This window comes from Sceloporus occidentalis, unplaced genomic scaffold, assembly GCF_023333645.1.
Source record: "Sceloporus occidentalis isolate IW3139 unplaced genomic scaffold, rSceOcc1.0.p SCAF_157, whole genome shotgun sequence".
Classification (NCBI taxonomy): domain Eukaryota; kingdom Metazoa; phylum Chordata; class Lepidosauria; order Squamata; family Phrynosomatidae; genus Sceloporus; species Sceloporus occidentalis.
The window spans coordinates 1,882,204-1,905,789 of record NW_028317137.1 but is presented as its reverse complement, the minus strand read 5'-3'; the positions used below and the strand labels follow the sequence as shown (position 1 = coordinate 1,905,789).

Here is a 23,586-nt window from a genome sequence, read left to right as displayed (position 1 = left end):
AAAAAAAAAAGCCTCCCGCCCACCCAAAAATGAGCCCCCCCCCTTAAACAAATAACCTAAAACCAACCATATTTATAACCTATCACCCCAAAATAAAATGGGGGGGAGTATAAGGGGGATACAGGTCAGGAGAGAGAGAGAGAACGTTCTTATTCACCCCGCCGCCTCTCCCTGTGCAGGAGTGACAGATATATATATATATACTTTTTATTTTTCCCTTCGGAGGTAGTCAAACTTGCGAACGCGTGAACAAAAAAAAAAAAAAAAAAAACTCAAAAAGAAAAAAAAAAGTCTTCTATTGGTTATGTGAGCCGCTATGAGGTAATAATGCTGTTCTTTGATTGGCTGAGCCTCAAAGGATTTTGGGTAGACTCCGGAGGGCAGGAGTACAAAGAAGTTAAGTCTTTCATGTCCATGTCCCCCCTAAATTTTGTAGCTCTTTTTCTAATTTTTTGCTCGTCTCCTTTATCTCCCAAGTTTCCCTGTTTTGTATCTCTGCGCCTCTCCTTCCCGCCGTCCTCCTCACCATCCTCCTTCCTTTTCCAAGATTACCCCCCCATTTTAGGTCTCTTCTACCCTTGCCTGCTTGGGCCGATCATCTCACTCCTCTGTGATCTTCTTGTTCTCCTTTCTTCTTCTATCTACTTCCATTACTTTGGTCTTTTTATCAGTCTTTCGTTTTTCCTCCCCAGTGCATCGAAGACAATACACAACCCATAATGCCCCAAAGAATAATCATGTTCAGAAAATCATTCTCTCCGGCTGTATTGTTTCCAACGGGATTTGCGACAATAGTTTCTCGTTGTATCAGAGATGAACGCATGGATGGCGCTTCTCGCTTGGTCTACGATCCCGATGAACGTAGTGGAGGAGAAGGGAGGTCTTTCGAGTGTGTGTGGGGGGGAACAAGAACAAGGAAGGGGACGCTAAAGAGACTCCATGACTTCTCTTACAAAAACTTCCATGTCGTGGAAGCAGCTGAGGGGCGCTCAGTCCATTGAGAGAGGTCCGTCCGTTGGGAGTGGTGGGAGACGAGAAGCGCAGAGAAGAGGAGAAGGGCTCAGTTAGAGGTGTCAGAATGTACACTGCCCGGTCCTTCTGTCGGGGAAGTCACAGAGGATGGGGTCACAGCTTCTTGCCACCCTCCGTTGGCCTGTAAGGAGTAAAAAAAAGATGAGGCAGGTTGGATCCAGAGAAAGAACAATCCTCAGTTTTTTGGACTTTAAGCAGATACAACAACCGCTCTTACCCTCATCTCGCGAGGGCTGTAAATCTGATTGGCTGACAAGCTGTCACTGTAGCCAGGACCCATTGTATGACGCAAGGACTCCACCTGAAAACAAGACAGGAGGATCAGAACCTCAACGTGAAGGAACATCCAACAATCGAAAGGCAGAAAGACATTGAGCTCCATAGGACGGAACGCTCGGGACAACACGAGAAGGGAAAAGATCGACGAGAAGATGAGAGGAAGAGAACTGACCTGTGAGGGAGGGTAAGAATCACCGTTTAAGCCCTGCATTGCCATGAACATATCATTAGATCCCGAGAGATTGAACGAGCCACCAGAACCTACGAGAGGAAGAAACAAGGTAAGGAAGAGAAAAGCCACCGAGAAAACGTAAGAGGGGTCTCCTGGTGGGATGGTGAGAAAATGGGATTTGCTCTACTTGGCAACGGGTAGGAGGATCGAGAACAAAAGCGGCACAAATCCGGACCTCGGAGGTGGCAAAGAGGCTGCGTATACCAGCCTGACGAAGAGCAGTCTAATGAATTCTCAACTGCGATGACGCTCAAGCTGGGACATCCAAAAAATAGAATAAAAATGGTGGCCCCTTTGCAGCCCTCGAGGACCGGCATTGGTTTAGCAGGCAGGGTCGGCTAATAAAGGGATTAATAGGAGAGGAATTAGTTTTAGCGGAAAGAGGCTGAGGACAAGATAAAAGAAGTTAAATAGGACCTCCCAACCAAGCTTTGCCCCATAATATAATGTTAGCCATGTGTCTGAGTTCTCGGTTAGAATGGCTAAGTCTTAATCACCCAGTTGGACACTGTCTAATGGAAGACTGGAAGAAAGCCAGGCAGCAGCTGGTGTGGGAATGTAAGTGTTAATAAGTATTGCCCCTAATTTTGCAGCACAAGGTCCCAAGCAGTAGATCCATCGTCCTGAGTGCTCCTTACCTGCAGAAGTCGGAGTTGTGGGAGAATTGGCCCCGCTGTGGCCCCCCTGGGTCACGCTTACGGCAGTCTTCACAGCATATATATTGGCCTCCTCCTGAAACTTCCCGATGTTCTTCTTGTACCGAATTCTTTTGTTTCCAAACCAGTTTGAGACCTTAAGAAAAACACAAAAAGTGGAACAATAATGCGCGGGACCCACGAGCGGCTGCCCCGGCAGGAGGGTCCAGGGGCAGGACGTACAATGTATAAAGAAGTCAGAGGCCGGGGTAACTTTATAATGAAGTCACTCTAAACGGGTACGTTGTGCAACCATGTGATGTCATAGTACCTGCGACACTGTGATGCCACACTTCTTGGCCAACTCCTCCTTGGCCTCTTCACTCGGGTAGGGATTACTCAAGTGCGAGTAGAAATATTCGTTCAGGACTTCCGTGGCCTGTTTACTAAAATTCCTCCTTTTCCGCCTAAAAAAATAAAAAATAGTAAAAACAATAATAATTAAAAACTGTAGCTTCCCAGGCTGCTTGACCTCAGGTGATTATTAGAAAATACAAAGCAGTAATAATAATGTGCACCCAAGTGGCACAATCAGAGATTTATGGAATATATCGGGGGGCCCTAAACAGATTTTGAGGCTCACAGACTTACGATAAAACGGGAGTTTTTTTTTCTCCAATATTTATACAATTTACTGGTTTGGCCTCGTCTTATAAGTCGAGCGCTCCGGCCATTTTGTTTTCTCAGAATTACCGCCATTAAAGTGTTTCTAGGGAGGGATGTATTAACTCACCGCGCGTCCAGGAAGCGGGAGCGCAGGATCATGACGGCTTCGCACGTGCTCTGCTTCAGCTGCATCTGGATGGAGCTGAACTTCCGATGGATGATTCCCACCATGCGCTCGATCTCCTTCGGAGAGATGGGCCGCGTCCGGCTCTGCTCCCTCAGAAGGTTCATCACGTGGGTCGTGAACTCGTTGCAAGCCTTTGGGGTTGTCGTAGAAACAGGGATGGGGGGGTCAATAAAACGGTTGGAGGAGAGGTGTAGAGTATAATAAATTGTGTTTCTAAGTATCGGAAGCCTTCGCGCCCCCCGCATGCTGGGAGTATTTGGCAACCCATGTCCCCCCTTTAAAATTTAAAAACACCTCACTCGCTCACACTCACTCAATGTCTCCCTAACTTCTCCACCATCCGCTTCCGCGTCCCTGACTCCTTTCCTGCAGCTCCGCTTCTTCTCCTTCTTTCTTCGCTTCTCCCTGGTATCGGCTCCACCGACCAGGCCTCACGGAGCGCTTCTTCAAAAGGGCGGAGTCTCTGTGGAAGCACCCCATCCCCCTGGTTGGAGGAACAGGAGAGAGGCTGTCCATTTGGTGTGTGTGCCGTGGCTCCACCCTTTTGCAGAAGTACTCCTGGTGCCTGGTCAGCGAAGCCGGTACCAGGGAGAAGCGGACGAAGAAAGAAGAGGCAAGAGAAGAAGCGGACTGCGGGAAAGGAGACGGAAATGGTCGGTGGAGACGGCGGAAAGACATTGGTAGAGAGGAAGTTTCCGGGAGACCACTAAGTTGGCCATTGGCTCCATCTCACCTGTTCGTACTTCTCCAGTTCGGCGTGATAGATCTGCCTTATCTGAGACAGCTTATTCCTATAATCCGAGTGCTCAATGGAATTATCCGGAGAGACGCCACCCGAAGCTGCCGCTGCAGCAGCCGCCGCAGCCGATCCTCCACCTTTCTCCGGCCCGGCTACTCCTTCCGCCAGGAGCATGTTGTCCAAGCGCATCAACTGTGGGTCAACTGGCTCCTCCTCCTGGTTGTTACGGATACTGAGACCTGATTGGACGAGAGTTGAATTACTATTAGAAGTGAGGGACGATATTAAATATTATAACCCATTGAAAACAGGGGGAGGTTGGGCCAGAGAAATATTTCACAAAATAGAATAAGAAATAACTAAAATTCTATAAATATAATAAAAATGAGCATGTTTACATTGACTTTATGGCTGTGATGTCATGAGACAAAATATTTACTACAGACGTAAAGCGATCCTCTGCTGGGGACATGGTTTCCCACACACAACGCCATCTTATAACAAAATTGGAGACGTTCCGGTGAATGAAAGAAACCGGCAGCCATTCACAGGAAGCCTCCGTATGTTTTTTAAAGTGACGGCGCCAAATACGACACATACACAGAAGGGACGCCATGCTTTTAAGCCTGTGCCCAATCCCCTCAGCCCCTCCCCCCTCTAAACCAATCCACAGCTTCAGACAAGCAGAGGCTCCCAGCCACCATCACCGTGGAGACGACCTAGCGACGACCTTTTCTCCCGCCACGGCAACAGCAGAGGAAACATGGCTGCCATAGCAACGAGGAAAAGGAGAGGGGGGGTTGGGTTAAAGAAAATGGGGAGAAATAGGGGAAGAAGTGTAAAGGAAAGCGAGCGTGAGAGGTAGAGAAAGGATGGACGGGCCTACGATGTGGCTGATAACAAGAATCCCGATTCAGAGTGACCACCAATCCACGAATGAGGGGCCGTCCAGACTGGCACCCATACAAACGCACATACGTTGTTTGAGGGGGTATTAGTGCTGTCAGTGGGGCAGAATAGAGGGGGCCCCATCCAGGATGGGCACAAATGCCCACCAATGGCAGACGCCCTCGCTGGGACGTCTTCTCCCGGTCACCGTCCGTGGCAAAAGGTGGCAGAACCAGCATATATATATATATATATATATATATATTTCCTGTACAAAGTTCTCTCCCTTCTCTTCCCACCATCCTAACGGCCATTTAATACGTCACGGACCCTACAAACTGGACGAGACACGCACGTGGCGGGCTTTCAACGCATATGTGTCATGTATATTAACCCGTAACACACCATGACGCCGGTGAACAGAACCGGAAACGGGTGACTATTGCTGGAGCGCACTTTGGCCTGAAATCTTTTATCTCCTAGTTATTTCATAACACATCATGATTCATGCAAAAAGTATACGGATTTGGCCACACAGCCTGCTGACCGCGGTGTACGTCAGGGAACCGGATCACCCCTTTATTCTGTAATTACAGAATGCTTATGTGCTATTTTTACTTTGAGGGTGGTAGATAAGTGGAACAGCCTCCCAGCAGAAGCGGTAGAGGGTAATACAGCGAGGGAATTTAAACACGCATGGGATAGACATATGGCTCCTGAATCTAAGACGAGGCAATACGGGCGACAAGACATGGGCCGGATGGGGCCGATTTTTTTTTATTTTTTATTTTTTTTTATAGAGCTCTGGTTAGCCTACGCCTGCCATTGGATCCAGACAGGGACTGACCCCCTAATTGAGGCTTTATTTGCATGTTCAGGGGGCTGTCCGCAGCTTAATCAGCGCTGATTAACGAGCCTCCTTGTTTACACTCCCAGATGAACCAGATTCATAAAAGCTAATTACTCTGCGCCCCCTTCCCCCGCTCAAACACTATCACAATTATGTAATTAACGCCGGGCCATTAACGAGGGAGCCGGGCCGCGGCGTGACACGGATATCTTAACGGGCAGACACACGTTTAATCAGGGTAATGTCCCTTTAAGGCCAGGTTCCGTCGAGCGCCTCTTTACACATCCACAAGCAATCGAGCATTTATTACGGGAATGAATAATAGTAAAAAGGTCACAGGAAGTACACGCGGTGAACAATGCAAGGGGGGGGGGTCTAAAATAAAATATTTAAAAATATATATTATCCGCAGAAAGAATTAAATAACATTAATATAATATTCTACATTTTCAAGCACTTTAAGCTAAGACGACAACAGGACAAAATTACACATTTTTAAGTTTTTTCTAATATTTGTAATAGTTGCGGGGGAGGCCAACACCGGCATCTACAAAGGTCACGTCCCTGATTTATTATTATTTATTGCTTTATATAGCTCCATCATATCCCGTAGCGCTGTACAAATAAAAAGAATTTAACAAAAATTAAATAAAAAAAAAGGGAAACTCAGAAATAAAATACTGAAAAAAATGGGGGCTACAAATAATAAGAAAAAAATATGGCGTCTGACATCATAGGAATATGGCGATGGGTCACACACACGCGTGAAGCAGTAACGGGGATTCTCGCTGCTACAGGAGGAACCGGACGGGATTCCATATAACGGAGCGTCCGTCTGATTTCATTCTCCGCACGAAGGATTTGGGGGAATTAGCGGAGATAATCGCGTTGGACGGCCAGTTTATACGAGCGACGGACACACCAAAGAGAAGAGTTGATTAATTAGAGAGATTTCCACGTGTTGGGATGAGAGCCTCAAGCAAGCATTAGAACGAGGTGGAGGCCGGGCCTGGATAATAAAGGGTTAAATCAGTGAGCTGAGATTTTAGATCTCAACTTACTGTTTGGTAAATAAACCACCTCAAGGTGGAGGACCAGCAAAGGGGGGGCGCACAGAGAGCAAGAAAAGGGGGCGCGTGCAGAGAGAGAGCAAGAAAAGGGGGCGCGCGCAGAGAGAGCAAGAAAAGGGGGGGCGCGCAGAGAGAGAGCAAGAAAAGGGGGGGGCGCGCAGAGAGAGAGCAAGAAAAGGGGGGGCGCGCAGAGAGAGAGCAAGAAAAGGGGGGGCGCGCAGAGAGAGAGCAAGAAAAGGGGGGCGCGCGCGCACAGAGAGAGCAAGAAAAGGGCGCGCGCGCACAGAGAGAGCAAGAAAAGGGCGCGCGCGCACAGAGAGAGCAAGAAAAGGGCGCGCGCGCACAGAGAGAGCAAGAAAAGGGCGCGCGCGCACAGAGAGAGCAAGAAAAGGGCGCGCGCGCACAGAGAGAGCAAGAAAAGGGCGCGCGCGCACAGAGAGAGCAAGAAAAGGGCGCGCGCGCACAGAGAGAGCAAGAAAAGGGCGCGCGCACAGAGAGAGCAAGAAAAGGGCGCGCGCACAGAGAGCAGGAAAAGGGGGCGCGCACAGAGAGCAGGAAAAGGGGGCGCGCACAGAGAGCAGGAAAAGGGGGCGCGCACAGAGAGCAGGAAAAGGGGGCGCGCACAGAGAGAGCAAGAAAAGGGGGCGCGCACAGAGAGAGCAAGAAAAGGGGGCGCGCACAGAGAGAGCAAGAAAAGGGGGCGCGCACAGAGAGAGCAAGAAAAGGGGGCGCGCAGAGAGCAAGAAAAGGGGGCGCGCACAGAGCAAGAAAAGGGGGCGCGCAGAGAGCAAGAAAAGGGGGCGCGCAGAGAGCAAGAAAAGGGGGCGCGCAGAGAGCAAGAAAAGGGGGCGCGCAGAGAGCAAGAAAAGGGGGCGCGCAGAGAGCAAGAAAAGGGGGCGCGCAGAGAGCAAGAAAAGGGGGCGCGCAGAGAGCAAGAAAAGGGGGCGCGCAGAGAGCAAGAAAAGGGGGCGCGCAGAGAGCAAGAAAAGGGGGCGCGCAGAGAGCAAGAAAAGGGGGCGCGCAGAGAGCAAGAAAAGGGGGCGCGCAGAGAGCAAGAAAAGGGGGCGCGCAGAGAGAGAGCAAGAAAAGGGGGGCGCGCAGAGAGAGAGCAAGAAAAGGGGGGCAACAAAGAAAACCAGACGAGGGAACAATCAATGTTCGGGGCAAAAGGGAAGGCAAAGGAGAGCTGGAAGGCTAGAAAGTGCTTGGATTGTAAGCTCCCTGGGCAAGATTCCTCATAAAAGCCTAAGAGTCAGGAGCAGGCCGGGGCAGACATGTTGGAGCGCAGTAGGTCACGCAGTAGGTTACGTGTGAGACATTTGATCTGCTCCTGCCACCCCCCCCTTCAATGACCATCTCCGGGGGGAGGGGGGCTTCTGTGAGAGGGAGGGGATGGCGGGCGCAGGGCTCTCCATTGTTATACCTTTACCTCTTTACCAACACGGGGCCTGCTCCAAACCGTGTTCATGCCACACGCTACATGTGTATCAATGTACTTAATGCAACGCAGTTAACCCTTTAAGCAGCAGATCACTGAAACAGCTAAAAAAATGTAAACAGAGAAGAGCCAAGAATCTGCTTTCTTTGTTTCCATTCATCGTCACAGAAACCATTTAACCGTTTGAGTGCCGGGCTGCACACCCCAGATGGACCACACAGGGCGTTTGGGTTTTTTGGTCGTTAATTAAGTGCTTTTAACACTTTTGGTGCCAAATATAAACGATATATTTCACCGGGACACATCACGCCGCATTTATAACATGAATAACACGTGCTGTTACACACACGAACACGCACAGCCCGTGTAAAGCCTTAGCGGTGCCATTACACACACGAACACGCACAGCCCGCGTAAAGACCCAGAAGCCTTAGCGGTGATTGTCACCTTCCAGTTGGCTTACAGGGGGGTCCTCGCCAGCATCCGATCTCTGCTGGGGTACAGAACGCTACGAGGGATCCCAGGGCGACGTCCGCAGGGCGTAAGAGGAGGGTATGAACCCTAAATCATTATACCGGGGAACATGTATATCCAAATACAGCCATAGGTTATATGATATACATCCTGCAGGGCGTGGATATCAGGTGCGCTTACGAAGTCTTATTGGGGGTCACAGTGACATTAAGGGGTTAATGAAAGGGTGCTCCGAGAGGGCCACTAAATGTACAGCGGGGCAGAAGGGGGTGAGACTGACCTGTTTTCTCCTTGATCTCGCACAGAACGCTGAAGAGGGCGGGTTTCATCCTGTGGCAGTTTAAGGCGTGCTTCCTACGGGGAAAGAAGAGAGAACATCATCATCATCACGTGGATACGGTGTGAAAAAGCAGCTTTAGAGGCCACAGAAGTCTCTATTTCAAATGGAAGAGCAGCGATACTATAAAACATGGACATCCAGGTAGAGATACTCGTCGCCGCTATATCTCCGAGAGCGTGAAGTGAACCAATTCCTACAGACGAGGGAAGGTTATCAGCAACGAGCCACCATCATCATCATCATCGCGAGAGAGAGAGCGAGCAGATACTCAGCACCTCCATAACGTCTCGCGCAGCGCTTTAAGGGAGCGGGGGCTTCATTATCAGAATACGGACGCTCAGCATCGTTCTATACCATGCCTTCGCTGTCAGCATAAAAATAATGGGGTCATTATAGAGCACAGTGTGCTCGTTATTAATGTATAGATACTCGGCATCATTATAGAGCGCAGCGGGTTCATTATTAATGTATAGATACTCGGCATCATTATAGAGCGCAGTGTGCTCGTTATTAATGTATAGATACTCTGCATCATTATAGAGCGCGGGGTGTTCATTATTAATGTATAGATACTCTGCATCATTATAGAGCGCAGTGTGCTCGTTATTAATGTATAGATACTCTGCATCATTATAGAGCGCGGGGTGTTCATTATTAATGTATAGATACTCTGCATCATTATAGAGCGCGGGGTGTTCATTATTAATGTATAGATACTCTGCATCATTATAGAGCGCAGTGTAATCGCTATTAATGTATAGATATTCGGCATCATTATAGAGCGCAGCGCATACATCATCGATTTAATGCAGGAGCCCCCCGTCCGTCTGATCGATGTCGGTCGAGTTCATCGGGGGGGGGGGGACGGGTTTGTGTCTTAGGAAGCGTTTTATTTAGTGGGTTAAATATACAGGCAGCAGATGGGGGGGGGGCACGCTATACGACACGCGTGTAGGATTATGTTATACTGCTGGTATCAAACAGTTTTATGCCGCCAATAAAACGTGATTATCGCCGACAGTCAGAGCGCAGCGCGGTTTCACTGAAGCCTTCAAAAAAAAAAAAAAGTCATTCTACCGCGGGATTCCTCCTCTGGGCGACGGCGCAGGGCGACTACTTGATGTTACTTGATTAACGACAGCGGTTCTCAGGGCTGGGATTAAAAGGGACAGCGTCTCTAACACCCCCCCCCCCTAGAAGAAACCAGATTAATGTACTTTCTGTATTCTTCTAAACACCTACATGCCCTAAGAAGCTGCAGCCCGGCTGCAGCAGCTGCCCTCCTCCGCGGTCTGACATTAATAGCCGCTGATTGGCTGCTTGATGCAGAAAAGCATTCCCATTGAAATTGCGCATAGAGATGCGTTTGGCTGAACACGTCGCTCGCGGGGCATCTAGCGTGGCTGCAGATCGGCCCCACCGGCCCCCGTCTAGCCCGTTTCTCCTGCTCAAACCTTAATCAGTTGTTGGACTTATCTTGCAGGAGCTGTATGTCTATCCCATCCATGTTTGAACTCCCTCACTGCATTACCCTCTACCACTTCTGCTGGAAGGCCGATCCACTTATCTCCTACCCTTTCAGTAAAGTTAAAATTCCTCACTGTATTATCCCCTACCACTACTGCTGGGAGGCAGACCAGGTGGGACGATTGGGGCTGATCTGCCGGCTGATTCTGGTTTTGCCGGTTAATCATCATTTGAGGGGTAAATGCGGATAAACCGATCACCGCCGGCGCCCAACCGATGACCGGATACGCTGCGCTGCGCTCTATAATGATGCCGCTCATTCACTCCACACCCTTTAGCTCCCAGCTCCTTTTTCCTCCTGAATGTATCCTCGCTGGCTTCCCATTGGACGAACCCGGGAGCTCACCATGTGTCTCCACGTGGCCGGCCCGTGGGCTGTACAGACGGTGCCCAGGCTAGGGACATGCCTGTAATCGCCGAGTATCTGCGCCGATACGCATCACAGGAATCCGGCTTAGTGGGAACGAGCTATGGATGGGGCATGGACGTTTTGGGGGAGAAACCGGGAAAAAAAAAAATATACACAGACACCAGTATATATATATATATATATTAATTATACACACACACCAATATATATTATATATATATATATATATTATACACACACACACACCGGTATATATATATATGTATATATTTTACACACACACACCGGTATATATATATATATATATATATATATATATATATATATATATATATATATATTATACACACACCGGTATAGATATATATATATATTATACACACACCGGTATATATATATATTATACACACACACACACAGAGGTATATATATATTTTGGTAAAAGGGGAAGCCAAAGGGATCACACAGAATCATAAAATGTATCAGTTTCAGGCCCAATACAAAGTATTTTTTTATCACATTCCATGAAAGAGAACTCCTATCAGAAACAAAAGAGTATATTGGATGGATTATGGTGATGGGAGTTGAGGTTCTGTTATTAATATGAGCAGAGAGCGTGCGTTTTATACAGCGCTACAATATGTTGGTGCTTCACAAATGATAATGGCAAACGACCTTCAAACTATCTTTTAGAGTGTAATCTCATGGGCCCCACAAGCCCACCTTTCGTATTAAAAGCATGGCCCTCAACTCCTGCACTTGTTTTCCACCCCATACCTAACTTGTACTGCTCTACAGAATATGTTGGCGCTTAATTAATACATTTAATCAATTATATTAATAAAGGTTCATAAGGACTGGACGGGGTCCGAAGAAGTTCATAGTATCTACTGGGGATACATGATTATATACAGTTTGGAAAATAGAAGGTTTTATGGCTATTTTTTAAAAAAAAGGGTTTTTTACTGGGAAAATAATCAAGAAATATTTAATCTTCTAAGTACAGAGAACATCAAGGGCCTCGCAGCCCGAGGATGATTTCATTGAGGAGCTGAAATGCCATTAGAGCAAATTAGATCGATAGAAGGAAGCCATTTAATACTAATAATAATCAATATAATAATAATACTAATAACAATATAATCATAACAATATAAAAATCATAATAAATACTAATAAAAAATATAAAATATAAATAATACTAATAAGCAACAATATACTTATAATAATAATACTAATAACAATAACAATATAAATACTAACAATATAATAATAAAATATAAATACTAATAATTATAGATAATCATAACAAAACAATAATAATACTAATAAAAAAATATAAATAATAAATGGTCACAAAATGTATTTGAAAAATATATAGTTTAATAAAAAAATTGTCACAAAATGTATTTAAAAATATAAATTATTTTTTTAATAAAAAATGGTCACAAACGCTCGGCGGTAACCAAGGCAGGATCAGAGCTCCGGTAATCAGCCCAGACCCCGCAGCTCTCTACATGCGCAGCTTTGCTGTAAAGTTCACCAAACTTCAAGGCGTTCTGATCAGGAGACCGCTGTACAGGACTGTAATCGGCACGGAGCCCGGTGTGTCGGGCCCTTTGTAACTCTGAACAGCAGCTGTTACAGAACAATATGGCTTGTGGCGGGTGCAGCTGCAACCAGGCCCAGGGTCCCAAAAGTCCTCAAAGCTCTATGCCCTCCAAGACAGGAGGCAGCTATTGCTCCATGGTTTTGGAAGGGGGGGGGGCAGATAATGTTTTCTGCCCCCTTGAATGATCTTGGGGTGCAAAGATAAAGCACCCCTTCCATTGTCTAGGAAAGAGGAGATGCAGTCTGCCCCTGGAGGAGTTACGGAAAGGTAGCGGACCGGAGGGGCCGTAAAAGTGCTGGGAAGCCCCCCCAAAATATTTAAGGATCCAAACCCCCTCTTGTATTAGTTGTCCCTAATAACTGATCTCAGAGTAATTTAAAAAGTGCGTATACATGCTGTTCAAATAAAAACACATTTCATGAGCTCTATAAAATAATAAGTTTCTCCTCCCTTAAATATAGGCCTGCTGTGACATGAAATTCCTGCTGGAAACCCAACCGCAGGAGACTCCTGGGATCAGAAAACAATATGGCCGTGCAATGGGGCACCTATCTTAATGACGACGCGGAAGCTTATGTTTTTAGACTATGCCGGGTGTTCTCCAATTCCTTCTTCTTTACACCTGGAGCCCCTAAAAAGCACCGGCGCTCCCCAAAAAGGGTTCAACGTCCAACAACAAACAGCGCCCCCACAAAGTGCGATGGCCACAAAGAGTATTGCAACTTGAAGCACAGAAATGTGCTCCTGTTGTTGGAATTCCCAGTTTGTTGTGATAGATCCAGGAGAAAACAAGCACCAAAATAACGTATTTATTAGTTTATATAGCGCCATCATATTCCACAGCGTAGTACTGCATTGCATATAAAGCACATATACAACATCCACAGAAAAAACGGTTTTCATAGTTCTAAAGATATTTTTTCCCAAACTATTATTAAAGGGTTAATAGTGTCTTCTTAAAGAAGCCTTTTTATATATATAAACAAATATATGAGCTATATAGACCAGAGGCCCAGATAAGTAAAGGATAGGGATTTAGAGAAAAAGAAAAGGAGAGAGAGAGAGAGAGCGAGAGAGAAAAAGAAAAAGAGAGAGAGAGAGAAAAAGAAAGAGAGAAAGAAAGAGAAAGAGAGAGAAAGAAAGAGAAAAAGAGAAGATTATATAATTTATTTTATCCTCATATTAAACCTTAGCCAAGTTTTTTTATGAACCCCTCCAGCACTCAGAGAGTTAAGAGTACATGTATTCTATTTTAGAGTTAAACATAGATTTTGGGAGAATACACGCCATACAGTAAGTTAAATATAACATGGACCCTTTTACCTACAATATGCACATAAGGACAATGTAACCCTTTGTATGCCAGAGAGCCGCTCTTTACACGGATCGCGTTGAAAAGGAAGAGGAATTATTTTTAACTTCTGTTGAAATCAATCACTTTTATGGCCCCCGGGGGGCTCGGAGTCGGGGGTCGCTCGTTTCATACTCTATGCGTTGGCGGTTTAGGAAGATAAATGTTGTTTTCTTTTGGTTACATTAATATTATTTCTATATGTTAACTATTTCTATGCACACAGGGGCTGCAAGGCATCAATGCCACAAAACATTAACATTGTAACCCAAACAAGTAAAGAGAATTAATTACCCCCCCGGGCAGGTTTATGGTGTGGCTTTAAATGAGTGATAAGGCAGCATCGGGCAGAAGTCTGTTTAAAGGCACTGATGGGGTGTTTATAGGGTAAATAAAGGGCATTGTTCTAGGCTATTATGGGCTGTAAAGGGATTGTTATTCCCGGCTATTCCACTAATATGGGTTAAAGGGTCCTTTAAATGCTTGCTGTTTGTATTTGGGGTATTTATGGGGTAAATAAGTGTCTCAGGACTATATAGGGTTTCCTGTGTAGGGATTGGTGGGTAAATAAGCCTGGAATCCGTGTACACACCAGGCCTCACTCACTCCCCCCTCCCCACCACCTTCCTTCTTCCCTCCCTCCTATCCACTCACTTGGCTTGGGCTTCATCCAGGCTCTGGTCTGTGATAGTCATGATCTGTTGCAATATGTCGCCGATATCTTGCTTCCTGGGCTCCCCATTGTCTGATGGGGGGTCGTGCATGGGGTGTGTGGTGAGGGTTTGGGGTCCTCCGTGGATAGGGTGTCCGGGGATCCCCACTCCCCTGGCCTGGAGAAGCCTCCCTTGCTCATCCATCTGGCAGTTGGCCCTCCTGCCCCTGTGGCTGCCCTCCTGTCCTGGCTTCCTCCTGTCCTCCTTCAGCAGCCTCTCCTCCTGTCCTTCATAGAAGTCGCTCTCCCCCTCTCCAATTCCTCCTTTTCTTTTGTAACTCGCTCTCTTCTTCACAAGTCACTCTCTTCCTCCTTCAGAAATCTCCTTTCCACCCTCTTTCTTTCTTTGCTCCTTGGGGTATAAAGCAGCCTCCTCCTGGGGTACACAGCGCTCTCCTCCCAGAGTATTAAGTGCCCTCCTCTTGGGGTATAAAGCGCTCTCTCCCTTCTCCTGGAAGTGGATCTCCTCTTTGGATAAGCCGCTCCGGTTCCCACACTCCCGATCTGCGATCCGGATTACTTCGAAGCAGAGGTTCGATCCCCCTTACTTCTGGTTTTCTGGGGTTTCTTCCACAAATAATCCGGCCGCGATGTTCCAGGCTGGGGAGAGAGGAGTGGAAAATGGTGAAGAGCTGGGGAGAGAGGGGGAGGGTGGAGGAGGAGGAGAGAGGGCGGAGGGGGAGGAATGTGGCCGAGCCGCCTCTCCCCTCTGATCGGGATTCTCGGCTCTCTGCTGCCTCCTCTCTGCCACAGCCCTAACGCTCCTCCCCATCCAGCCTGCCTCACATCACTCGTAGCCAAGCCTCACCTGAGTGCCCCTCGTGTTCCCTCTCTCCTCCTTTCCTCCTATCCCACTCTGTCCATCCCGTCTCCTTCCTTCTTCATCTCTTCCCTCAATCCCATATCTTATCACTCACTGCTATCCCATCTCCTCTCCTTTTCCTCTCTCATTCTGTCTATCCAGGTCCTCTCCCTCCTTCCTGTCCTCCCCTATCTCCTCTCTTCTTCCTCTCCAATCTTCTGTTACCTTCCTTTCCCATTCTCCTTTCTTCCTTCTCTCCCCCTTTGTCTAAGCCCATCTCCTCTACCCTTTCTGTCATATTGTGTCTGTTCTCTCTTCTTCCTGCTCCACTCTTTCTATCTCCGCTTCTCTTTTTCCTCTACCTTTATCTCTACCCAACTTCTGTTTCCCTCCTCTCCTACTCTGCATATCCCTCTCTTCTGTCTCTCTCCTCTCCCATTCTTTAGTTTCCCTCTCGTCTGTCTCTCTCCTCTCCCATTCTGTATCCCTCTCTTCTTTCTCTCTCACTCTGCATATCCCTTCTCCCTCCTTCCTATCCCGTACTGTCCATCCTATCTCCTCCTGCCATGTTCTGTCTATCCGTGTTACTCTTTCCCGTCTGCTCCATTCGTCTTCCTCTTTTCCGTAGAATGTATTTCTCTCCTCTCCATCTTGTCAGTCACTCTCTCTCTTGTCCACATCTTGCCTCACTCTCTTTTGCTGTCGCGTTTCCTTCTCTGATCTTTTATCATTATCTCTCATTCCTCTCATCATATTTCCCTCCTTTCTCTCTCCCTTCCTTCCCCTCTCTTATTACCTCTTCCTCTCCCCACCTGGGGCCATTACACGTGCATGCACACACACACACACACACACACACAATTAGACATTCATGCTCACACACAAACATAATTAGACACCCATGCAAACAAACAAACAAACATCCCCGCCCCCGCTTACCTCTCATCACTCCTGCAGCTTTCTGTCCGGCTGCTCACGCGCCGTGGGGGTCTCGGTTTCACCGCGGGGTCACGTAACCCAGAAATACTTCTGTCTCCCTGTGACAGTCAGGGCCCTTTCTAAACAATTTTGACAAAGCATGGGAAGACGGGGTTGCAGGGGCCGCACCGGGCCCCCTTGAGGCATGGGCCCCATCGCCAGTGCCCCCAGTGCCGTATACAGTAACGTCTGTGACAGAAATTCATCTAATTTTGTTCCAATAAACAATGGATGCTTTATGGCAAAGCTAATGAAGTCCTTCCTCCGTAGACTTTCATTAGTCAGAGAGTCCAGCTGGGTGATTAAGACTGAGCCATTCTATTGTTCCCCACAGACTGTATGATAAGGAGTTTTTTTAGTAGATTGGGGATAATCAGATAACAGAGCGAGAAGAAATGGCTAATATGCAGCTCATCATTTTGAAATCTTATTTTTAATCTGATACGAGGAATTGTTGGGAATTTATTAATGACGCCGTTTGTGTGGCCCCTCCACGCTTCCCTGAGCCGGTCCTCCTTGCCTTTGAAGTGGAGCTAATGCCGCGTTTTCCGTAGCCGTATCCAAGCCTCCCATCAGAAGCAGATGTAGAAACGCTTCCATGCCGTACGAGGAGCATCGGGGATTTGTCGGAGGCATTCCTCGCGGGTTAACCATCTCACTGCTTTTCAATCTCCGGCTCGTTCCTCAGACTCTTCTTTTGCCTTCATTTTCACGTTCCTCCTTTCGGGATTTAGAAACATAGAATCTGATGGCAGAAAAGATCCACCCAACTCAAACCTTAACCAGTGGTTGGTCTCGTCTTAGATTCAGGAGCCGTATGTCTATCCCATGCATGTTTCATCCCCTCACTGCATTAGCCTCTACCACTTCTGCTGGGAGGCTGTTCTACTTATCTACTACCCTCTCAGTAGAGCAGAACTTCATCTACTCGGTCGCATTCTCCTCTCACTTCATTCATTCCATAAGTTCACTCTGTTTTTCCCTCTGTGCTTTTTCCTCCCCAGCGTTCTGTACCTTGCTTTGGTTTGTTGTTATTCAATGGACTTTCTTATCCCTCTTTTTTATCTGGCAATTTCCCCCCCTTATCTTCTATCTCTGTGCGATGACTCTGCCATCACTCACCCAGTATCTGAAAGTTCAAACAAGGAGCATCCTCTCCCGATACCCCCAGCGTGCTTATTATTCAAACGTAAAACAATCTATATAACGTATCCACAGATTGTCTTCTATAAATGGAAATATTTATTTTTTGTACCCATGTGTGCCAATAAATACGCATTTCAAATATTTAGCGGCGATCGTAATTTAAAAATAAATAAATAAATAATTGCCAAATAATATTAGGATAATAAATCAGTATTATATATATATATATATATATATATTAATGAGTGGTAATTGAAGTAAAATTCTGATTAAAAAAAAAACCCATAACATTGGCTTTTAAGTGATTTTCATATTTTTTTATGCAGATCCCAAATTGTTACATTTAGGGTTTTTTTTAGGAATTATTTGTAAAAAAAAATTTTATTATTATTATATATCATTAGATTATCTATATACGGCTACTTTAATTAAATTAATATAATTGTTACTCATTACCGATAGTTCGCTTTTATTATCCCTGAACTCTGTTTTACTGGGGGACATAAATTCTGATGCCACAAGGCAGGGTTTTTTTTATTTCATGCCCTGTTTACTGCTGAATGGATCTATTGTATTAAAAATAACTATATATATATAATTTATTTGTAATTTATATATATATAAATAATATATATTCCATTTTTGTATATAAATAATATATATTCCATTTATATATGTAAATGTAATATGTATAGTTATATAAATGTATGTATAGTTGTCATATTGTATCATTATTAACAAATTAACAAAAACAAATAGAATATATAATCCCTATTAAAAGATAATGATTTGGGATGAATTATTATACTGGATTCCATTAATGTAACTGATAAAATTGATAATTTTAGGGAGGATTTTCTAGATAATATTATTTTTTTCCCCAGCAGAATTAAAATATAGCATTTTTTTTAAAAAAAATCTTAATTATATATCATGTCAGGCATCCTTTTTTTATTTACAGAAATAATTTTGACATTAAAAAAATATTTGTTTTTGTCAATTAGCCTTTCTTTTTTATTAATCTTACGTGGTGTTAATTTAATGCTTTGCGATAATGAATGAGCAGGGGATAATGAATGAGCAGGGAAATGCGGGTCCCATCATTAGATAAGGTCTATCTGTGGGTCGCGTTATCTCGCCATTGTTTTCTCTTGGCTTTGGAGCTGTTGGTTTAATCATTGGTGGTGTGAAGGGGGGGAGAAGCGTAGGCCTCATCATTTACACTTTAAATAAAGTGAGGAGGGGCAGGGAAAGGGAAAGGAGGAGATCGCCCCATTACCTAGAGATCTCACCAGACAAAAGGCTCATTTCTAGCACCTGTGAAAAAGTTAGCATTTCTTTTATCTGCGTTTTATCCATATAGATGAATAACCCACTCTCAGCACCGCAGGGGGGGTGTCTCAATGGCAACTAATTAAAAGCAGGGTTAGCCCTTTTTTGGCCCATAGCCCTGCCTAATCCTACCCCCTGCGGTGAAAAATCACACATCCAGGGATTATTAGCGAGTCCCCCTGGATTCAACTCAAACAGAGGGTCAAGGTAATGAGAGTTTGGTAGACAAGTGGAACAGCCTCCCAGCAGAGGTGGTAGAGGGTAATACAGCGAGATTTAAAAATGCATGGGATAGACATACGGCTCCTGAATCTAAGACGAGACCGACGACTGATTAAGGTTTGAGTCTTTACAGCAGGAGACGGGCCGTGTTATGATCTCTCGTGGCGGTTTCTCTTCCTTAGAGACGGCGGTAGAGCGCGGGACGGCTTCTAAGCCACAAGGAGACCTCGGAGATTCCCGTTTCAAGAGGCACAGAAGTAGCTAAGCAAGAAAAACGTGTCTGAATCTGGATTAAGAGGAGCTCTTCCACCTCTTACCAACTAAACGCAGCTTTAGAAACGTCGCTCCTCGTCCCGCCCAACGCCCACCTGAAATCAGCATTTAATCAAATCAAATTTTATCTTCATATTTGTCGCTAGAGTACCTGGCCCCTGACCTTAAAATATAAAAAGACCCACATTCACGCTCACTCTTATTCATTCTCACTCTTATACATTTTCTCTCACACATTCACTCACTCGTATTCATGCTCTCACACTCTCTCCTGCTTCTCTTCGTGTCTTCTTTCTTTGTCGCTTCTCCATGAACCAGCCTCCCGGCGCAGCCTCCGTGCTCACCTTCTCCCCGATTGGTTTTAGGGTTCACGGCCTAGTTCGGCCTTTTGGAAAGGTGAACGAGTACGGAAGAGTCCTCGGAGCTCGAGGTCCATCCACAAGACTCACCGCAAATGTACCCAGTACGGCGTTTATACTATTGTTACTATTCTTTATATCGAATATATATTCTGCAGCGCGCCGTGCAACCGGTAATCAGAACATAACAAGCAATACATCACAAAAGAATTATCAAAATGTAAGCAGGGCCCTGCTCATAGGAGCTGACAATCTAAAAATCGTGCATCCGAGCATGAAACCTTAAAATTTATCTCATAGGAACACATGACAACCAAAAGGCAGGGTACTCGCCGGCAGATCGGCCCCATCCGGCCCGCCTAGTCGCCCGTTGAGATTCAAACCTTAGTTGTTGGTCTCGTCTTAGATTCAAGAGCCGTATCCCTATCCCATGCATGTTTAATACCCTCACTGTATTACCCTCTACCACTTCTGCTGGGAGGCTGTTCCACTTATCTACCACCCTCTCAGTAAAGTAAAACCTCACCATTCCAGCTGACCCTCTGACCCTCTAGTGTAAGATTCCGGCCTCTCCTTTTCTCTCCTGTACTTTGTTAAATCCCTTTAAGTATTTAAACGTCTCTCTTCTCTCTTTACCCCACACCGATGAGGCGTTATAGAAAGTTATGGGGTCCGCGGGTGACCCCCCCTCCCCTCCCCTATATATACACATTATTTAAAAGAATGCTGGGGTATTTTTAACTCGCTGGAAATGTTTATATTTTTTTACATATAAAATAACTCCGAAAACTGAAGTCTCTTGCGGGTTTTATGGGTGGATAGAAAACTCGCACAATTGTGTCCTTTTGGAGACCCCCATCCTAAGCATAGAACCCCCCGAGGAGTGGGGGAGGGGGAGAGGGGTATTTTATACAAAGAGGTAATGAGGGGGGGAGGGGAAAGGAGATGGATTTAATATGGATAAGGGGAGAGAGAGAAGCTGTGTGTGAGAGAGGGGCTGCGGGGGGAGGCTGCAGCAACAAAGAAATGGGGCATAGAAATGGGGACCGGGGTGACGCGTGCAGCATCCGCCACGACCAGAGGAGAAAGAGGGAATTTACTAACAAGGGCCGGAAATGGCCCCGCGTGTCACCGGGCCATCATTAAGCAGTCCGGGGCCACGGCGCAGAGCGGCCCACCGGTTACATTTAAACACTGACCAGGCCACTGACCTCCCATCCAGCAGCTGAAGAGTTAATTGAAGCGCGTGCCCTTAGGGTTTAGATGTTCGGGTGTTTACGGCCGAGATTGCTGTTAGCTGGGGTGGGTGTCCAGCTGTGGCCCCCTGGAAACACTCCTGTATGTGCGAACAGGGGGCCATATGGACAAATGGCTTTTCTGTGCTCATTCCCCAGTTTTAGGGGGTCCGCTGTCCCTATGGGCTCTGGGTCGGTGACGGGCATCCATATCAGAAAGTGTGTGACGGCTATTAAGAGTGTAAGCTCTGTGGCCGTGTCTGACTTCTGCTATTCTTCTTTACCTCTATAACAAAACGCCCTTCTAGAACTAAAAGGGTTAACACCTCCCTGCGGGGCATCGGCCCATTAGACTACCTCCTATGCAAGCCATTAAGCAGAGCTTTGCTTATTAACCATTTCCTTGCAGCCAGACCACACAGGCTTCAGAGCATCTCTCCTGCATAACCTACAGAGCATCACTCTATTAACTGCTTGCCTGCCAGGTAAAGGCCGCAGAGCATTACGTTATTAACCTCTCCCGTGCTGTAGAACATGTACCCTGGCAGGCAGAGTCTGCAGAGCATCGCTACATTAACCCTTTCCACACCATGGAGTCTGTAGCGCACCATTCCATTGTCTTCTCTTGTACCTGAGGACGTCGTTAACCCCTTCACTCCTGTCCCCTTGCACACCTCATTAGTCTGCTCGTAAATGCAGAGATATTAATTAGCAGGAGGGAGGGGGACTTCATCTCTGCGGCTCTAATTAAACAGAGCAGGCGGGTAATTAGGATCTATTTATCCAAAGATAAATGATGGAGAAGATCCGCCGCTCTCCGCTCTTTCCTTCCCTGCTTCCCTCCTATTGATTCTCGCTTCTCTCCTTTCCCTTTCTTATTCTCCACTTCCATAGAAACAGAACCTGCCAGCAGATCGGCCCCATCCGGCCCGTCTAGTTGTCCGTTGAGACTCAAACCTGAATCAGTCTTTGGTCTCGTCTTAGATTCAGGAGCCGTATGTCTATCCCATGCGTGTTTAAATTCCCTCGCTGTATTACCCTCTACCACTTCTGCTGGGAGGCTGTTTCCCGTATCTACCACCCTCTAATCTTTTCAGTTTCTCGTTCTCTCCATCCTTGTGCGGCCTTTTTACTTTGTCTTTGGACCGGTCACGCTGTTAGATTCTCTTTCTATCGTTTTACTAGCAACTCCTTCTCTTCTCGCTCATTAAGGTGAGGATCTCTCTCCACCAGGCCTCCATGTCCATAACCCCCCCCATCTCCTATACTCGTTCTGTGCGCTAAACAGAGAGATCCGCTGTAACAGAACATCGCGCCGAGATATAACGTCATTCAGGTTCCGGACGCTGGAGACCCGTTACCGCCATAGATCCAAGAAAACACACCGCTGGCTCTCGATGTTCACGGAAAATGTTTATCCGGCCTCTCTGTAACTTAACGCGTATCTTCCCGGAGTCTTTGTGCACTTTAACCTGGCGATGCTCGGCAGACTATACTTTACTATATAGTGAGGGTGGTAGATATATGGAGCAGCCTCCTAGCAGAAGTGGCAGAGGGTAATAGAGTCAGGGGATTTAAAGACGCATGAGGAGACCAACGGCTGATTAAGGTTTGGCAGACTGGATGGGCTGAATGGGGCCGATCTTCCGGCAGGTTCCATGTTTCTATGTAAAGCGTACAGGAAAGGCTGTATGTGCTGCGTTCGGAATTATTACTTCTCTATCCTGCTGCCCCACGAGCTCCACCTCTGCCCTGCTTCTCGGGACAAATCCTCCTTCCTATTTCATAATCCGCCAGAACACTTTTGGCCTTTTTCTGCTCCTGTTGTATGTATTCAAGACTCCCCTCTCCTTAGTCGGCCGTTGCATCTGAAGGAGAGACTTCTGAGGTCCCCAAATCTTGTTGGACTCATTAAAAGGTATGGCCGATGTCTACGCACTTAATCTTCTTTTGACACAATATGGCTATATCCATTTTCTCCCTGAGGTATGCGTATGAGTTATGACATCATATTCCGGTATGGCATCATATTCCGATATGACATCATAGCCCTGTATGACTTTATATTCCGGTATGGCATCATATTCTGGTATGACTTCAAATTCTGGTATGACATCATATTCCAGTATTACTTTATATTCCGGTATTACTTTATATTCCGGTATGGCTGCAATATGGTCATTCAGCTTGTCACAGGCGGCTCTGCTGCCCCTTTCTGGTTCGCTGAGGAATGTCCGAAATGTTTGGTTTCCTCTGGCATTCTGTGACATCATAGCGCCCCTTGTGGCCACCAGAGGAAGTCCTCATCAAAACAGAGCGCATAAAAACCACACAGTTTTCTGCCCGTTACTGCAAATTACCTGACGAATAAACAGTTTCTGAGTCTAATAAAGAGACGATCGGGTCCTGGGAAGGGGAGGGTTGAACACCTGAAGGAATCACGAACTGCTGGTATCCACTGGGGTGCTATATGTGTCCATATATGGCTATAGACAGCCAGCGCTATATGTGTCTATCTTTATACAACCCTACAGACAACCAGCGCTATATGTGTCTAACTTTATACAGCGCTACAGCCAGCCAGCGCTATATGTGTCTAACTTTATACAGCGCTACAGCCAGTCAGCGCTATATGTGTCTAACTTTATACAGCGCTACAGCCAGCCAGCGCTATATGTGTCTAACTTTATACAGCGCTACAGCCAGCCAGCGCTATATGTGTCTAACTTTATACAACGCTACAGACAGCCAGCGCTATATGTCTAACTTTATACAGCGCTACAGCCAGCCAGCGCTATATGTGTCTAACTTTATACAGCGCTACAGCCAGCCAGCGC

At 46.3% G+C, this 23,586-nt stretch overlaps 1 protein-coding gene across 3 annotated transcripts; it reads right to left on the bottom strand.

The window, feature by feature from the left end:
• Positions 1–1,060: 1,060 nt before the first annotated feature.
• On the bottom strand, positions 1,061–14,547 carry LOC149280407 (pre-B-cell leukemia transcription factor 2). Of its 3 annotated transcripts, none has more exons than XM_089500571.1 (9): positions 14,345–14,547; positions 8,771–8,856; positions 3,765–4,009; positions 2,972–3,162; positions 2,510–2,645; positions 2,182–2,335; positions 1,484–1,572; positions 1,250–1,333; positions 1,061–1,153 (listed from the first exon to the last, which is right to left on the bottom strand). In XM_089500571.1, exons 1-9 carry the CDS (start codon positions 14,545–14,547, stop codon positions 1,061–1,063), a joined length of 1,281 nt encoding a protein of 426 aa, XP_089356697.1. The 3 variants fall into 3 exon arrangements, with proteins under 3 accessions (XP_089356697.1, XP_089356696.1, XP_089356698.1); XM_089500570.1 differs by having other exon boundaries at positions 1,250–1,360; positions 8,771–8,844; XM_089500572.1 differs by having other exon boundaries at positions 8,771–8,844.
• Positions 14,548–23,586: the final 9,039 nt, after the last annotated feature.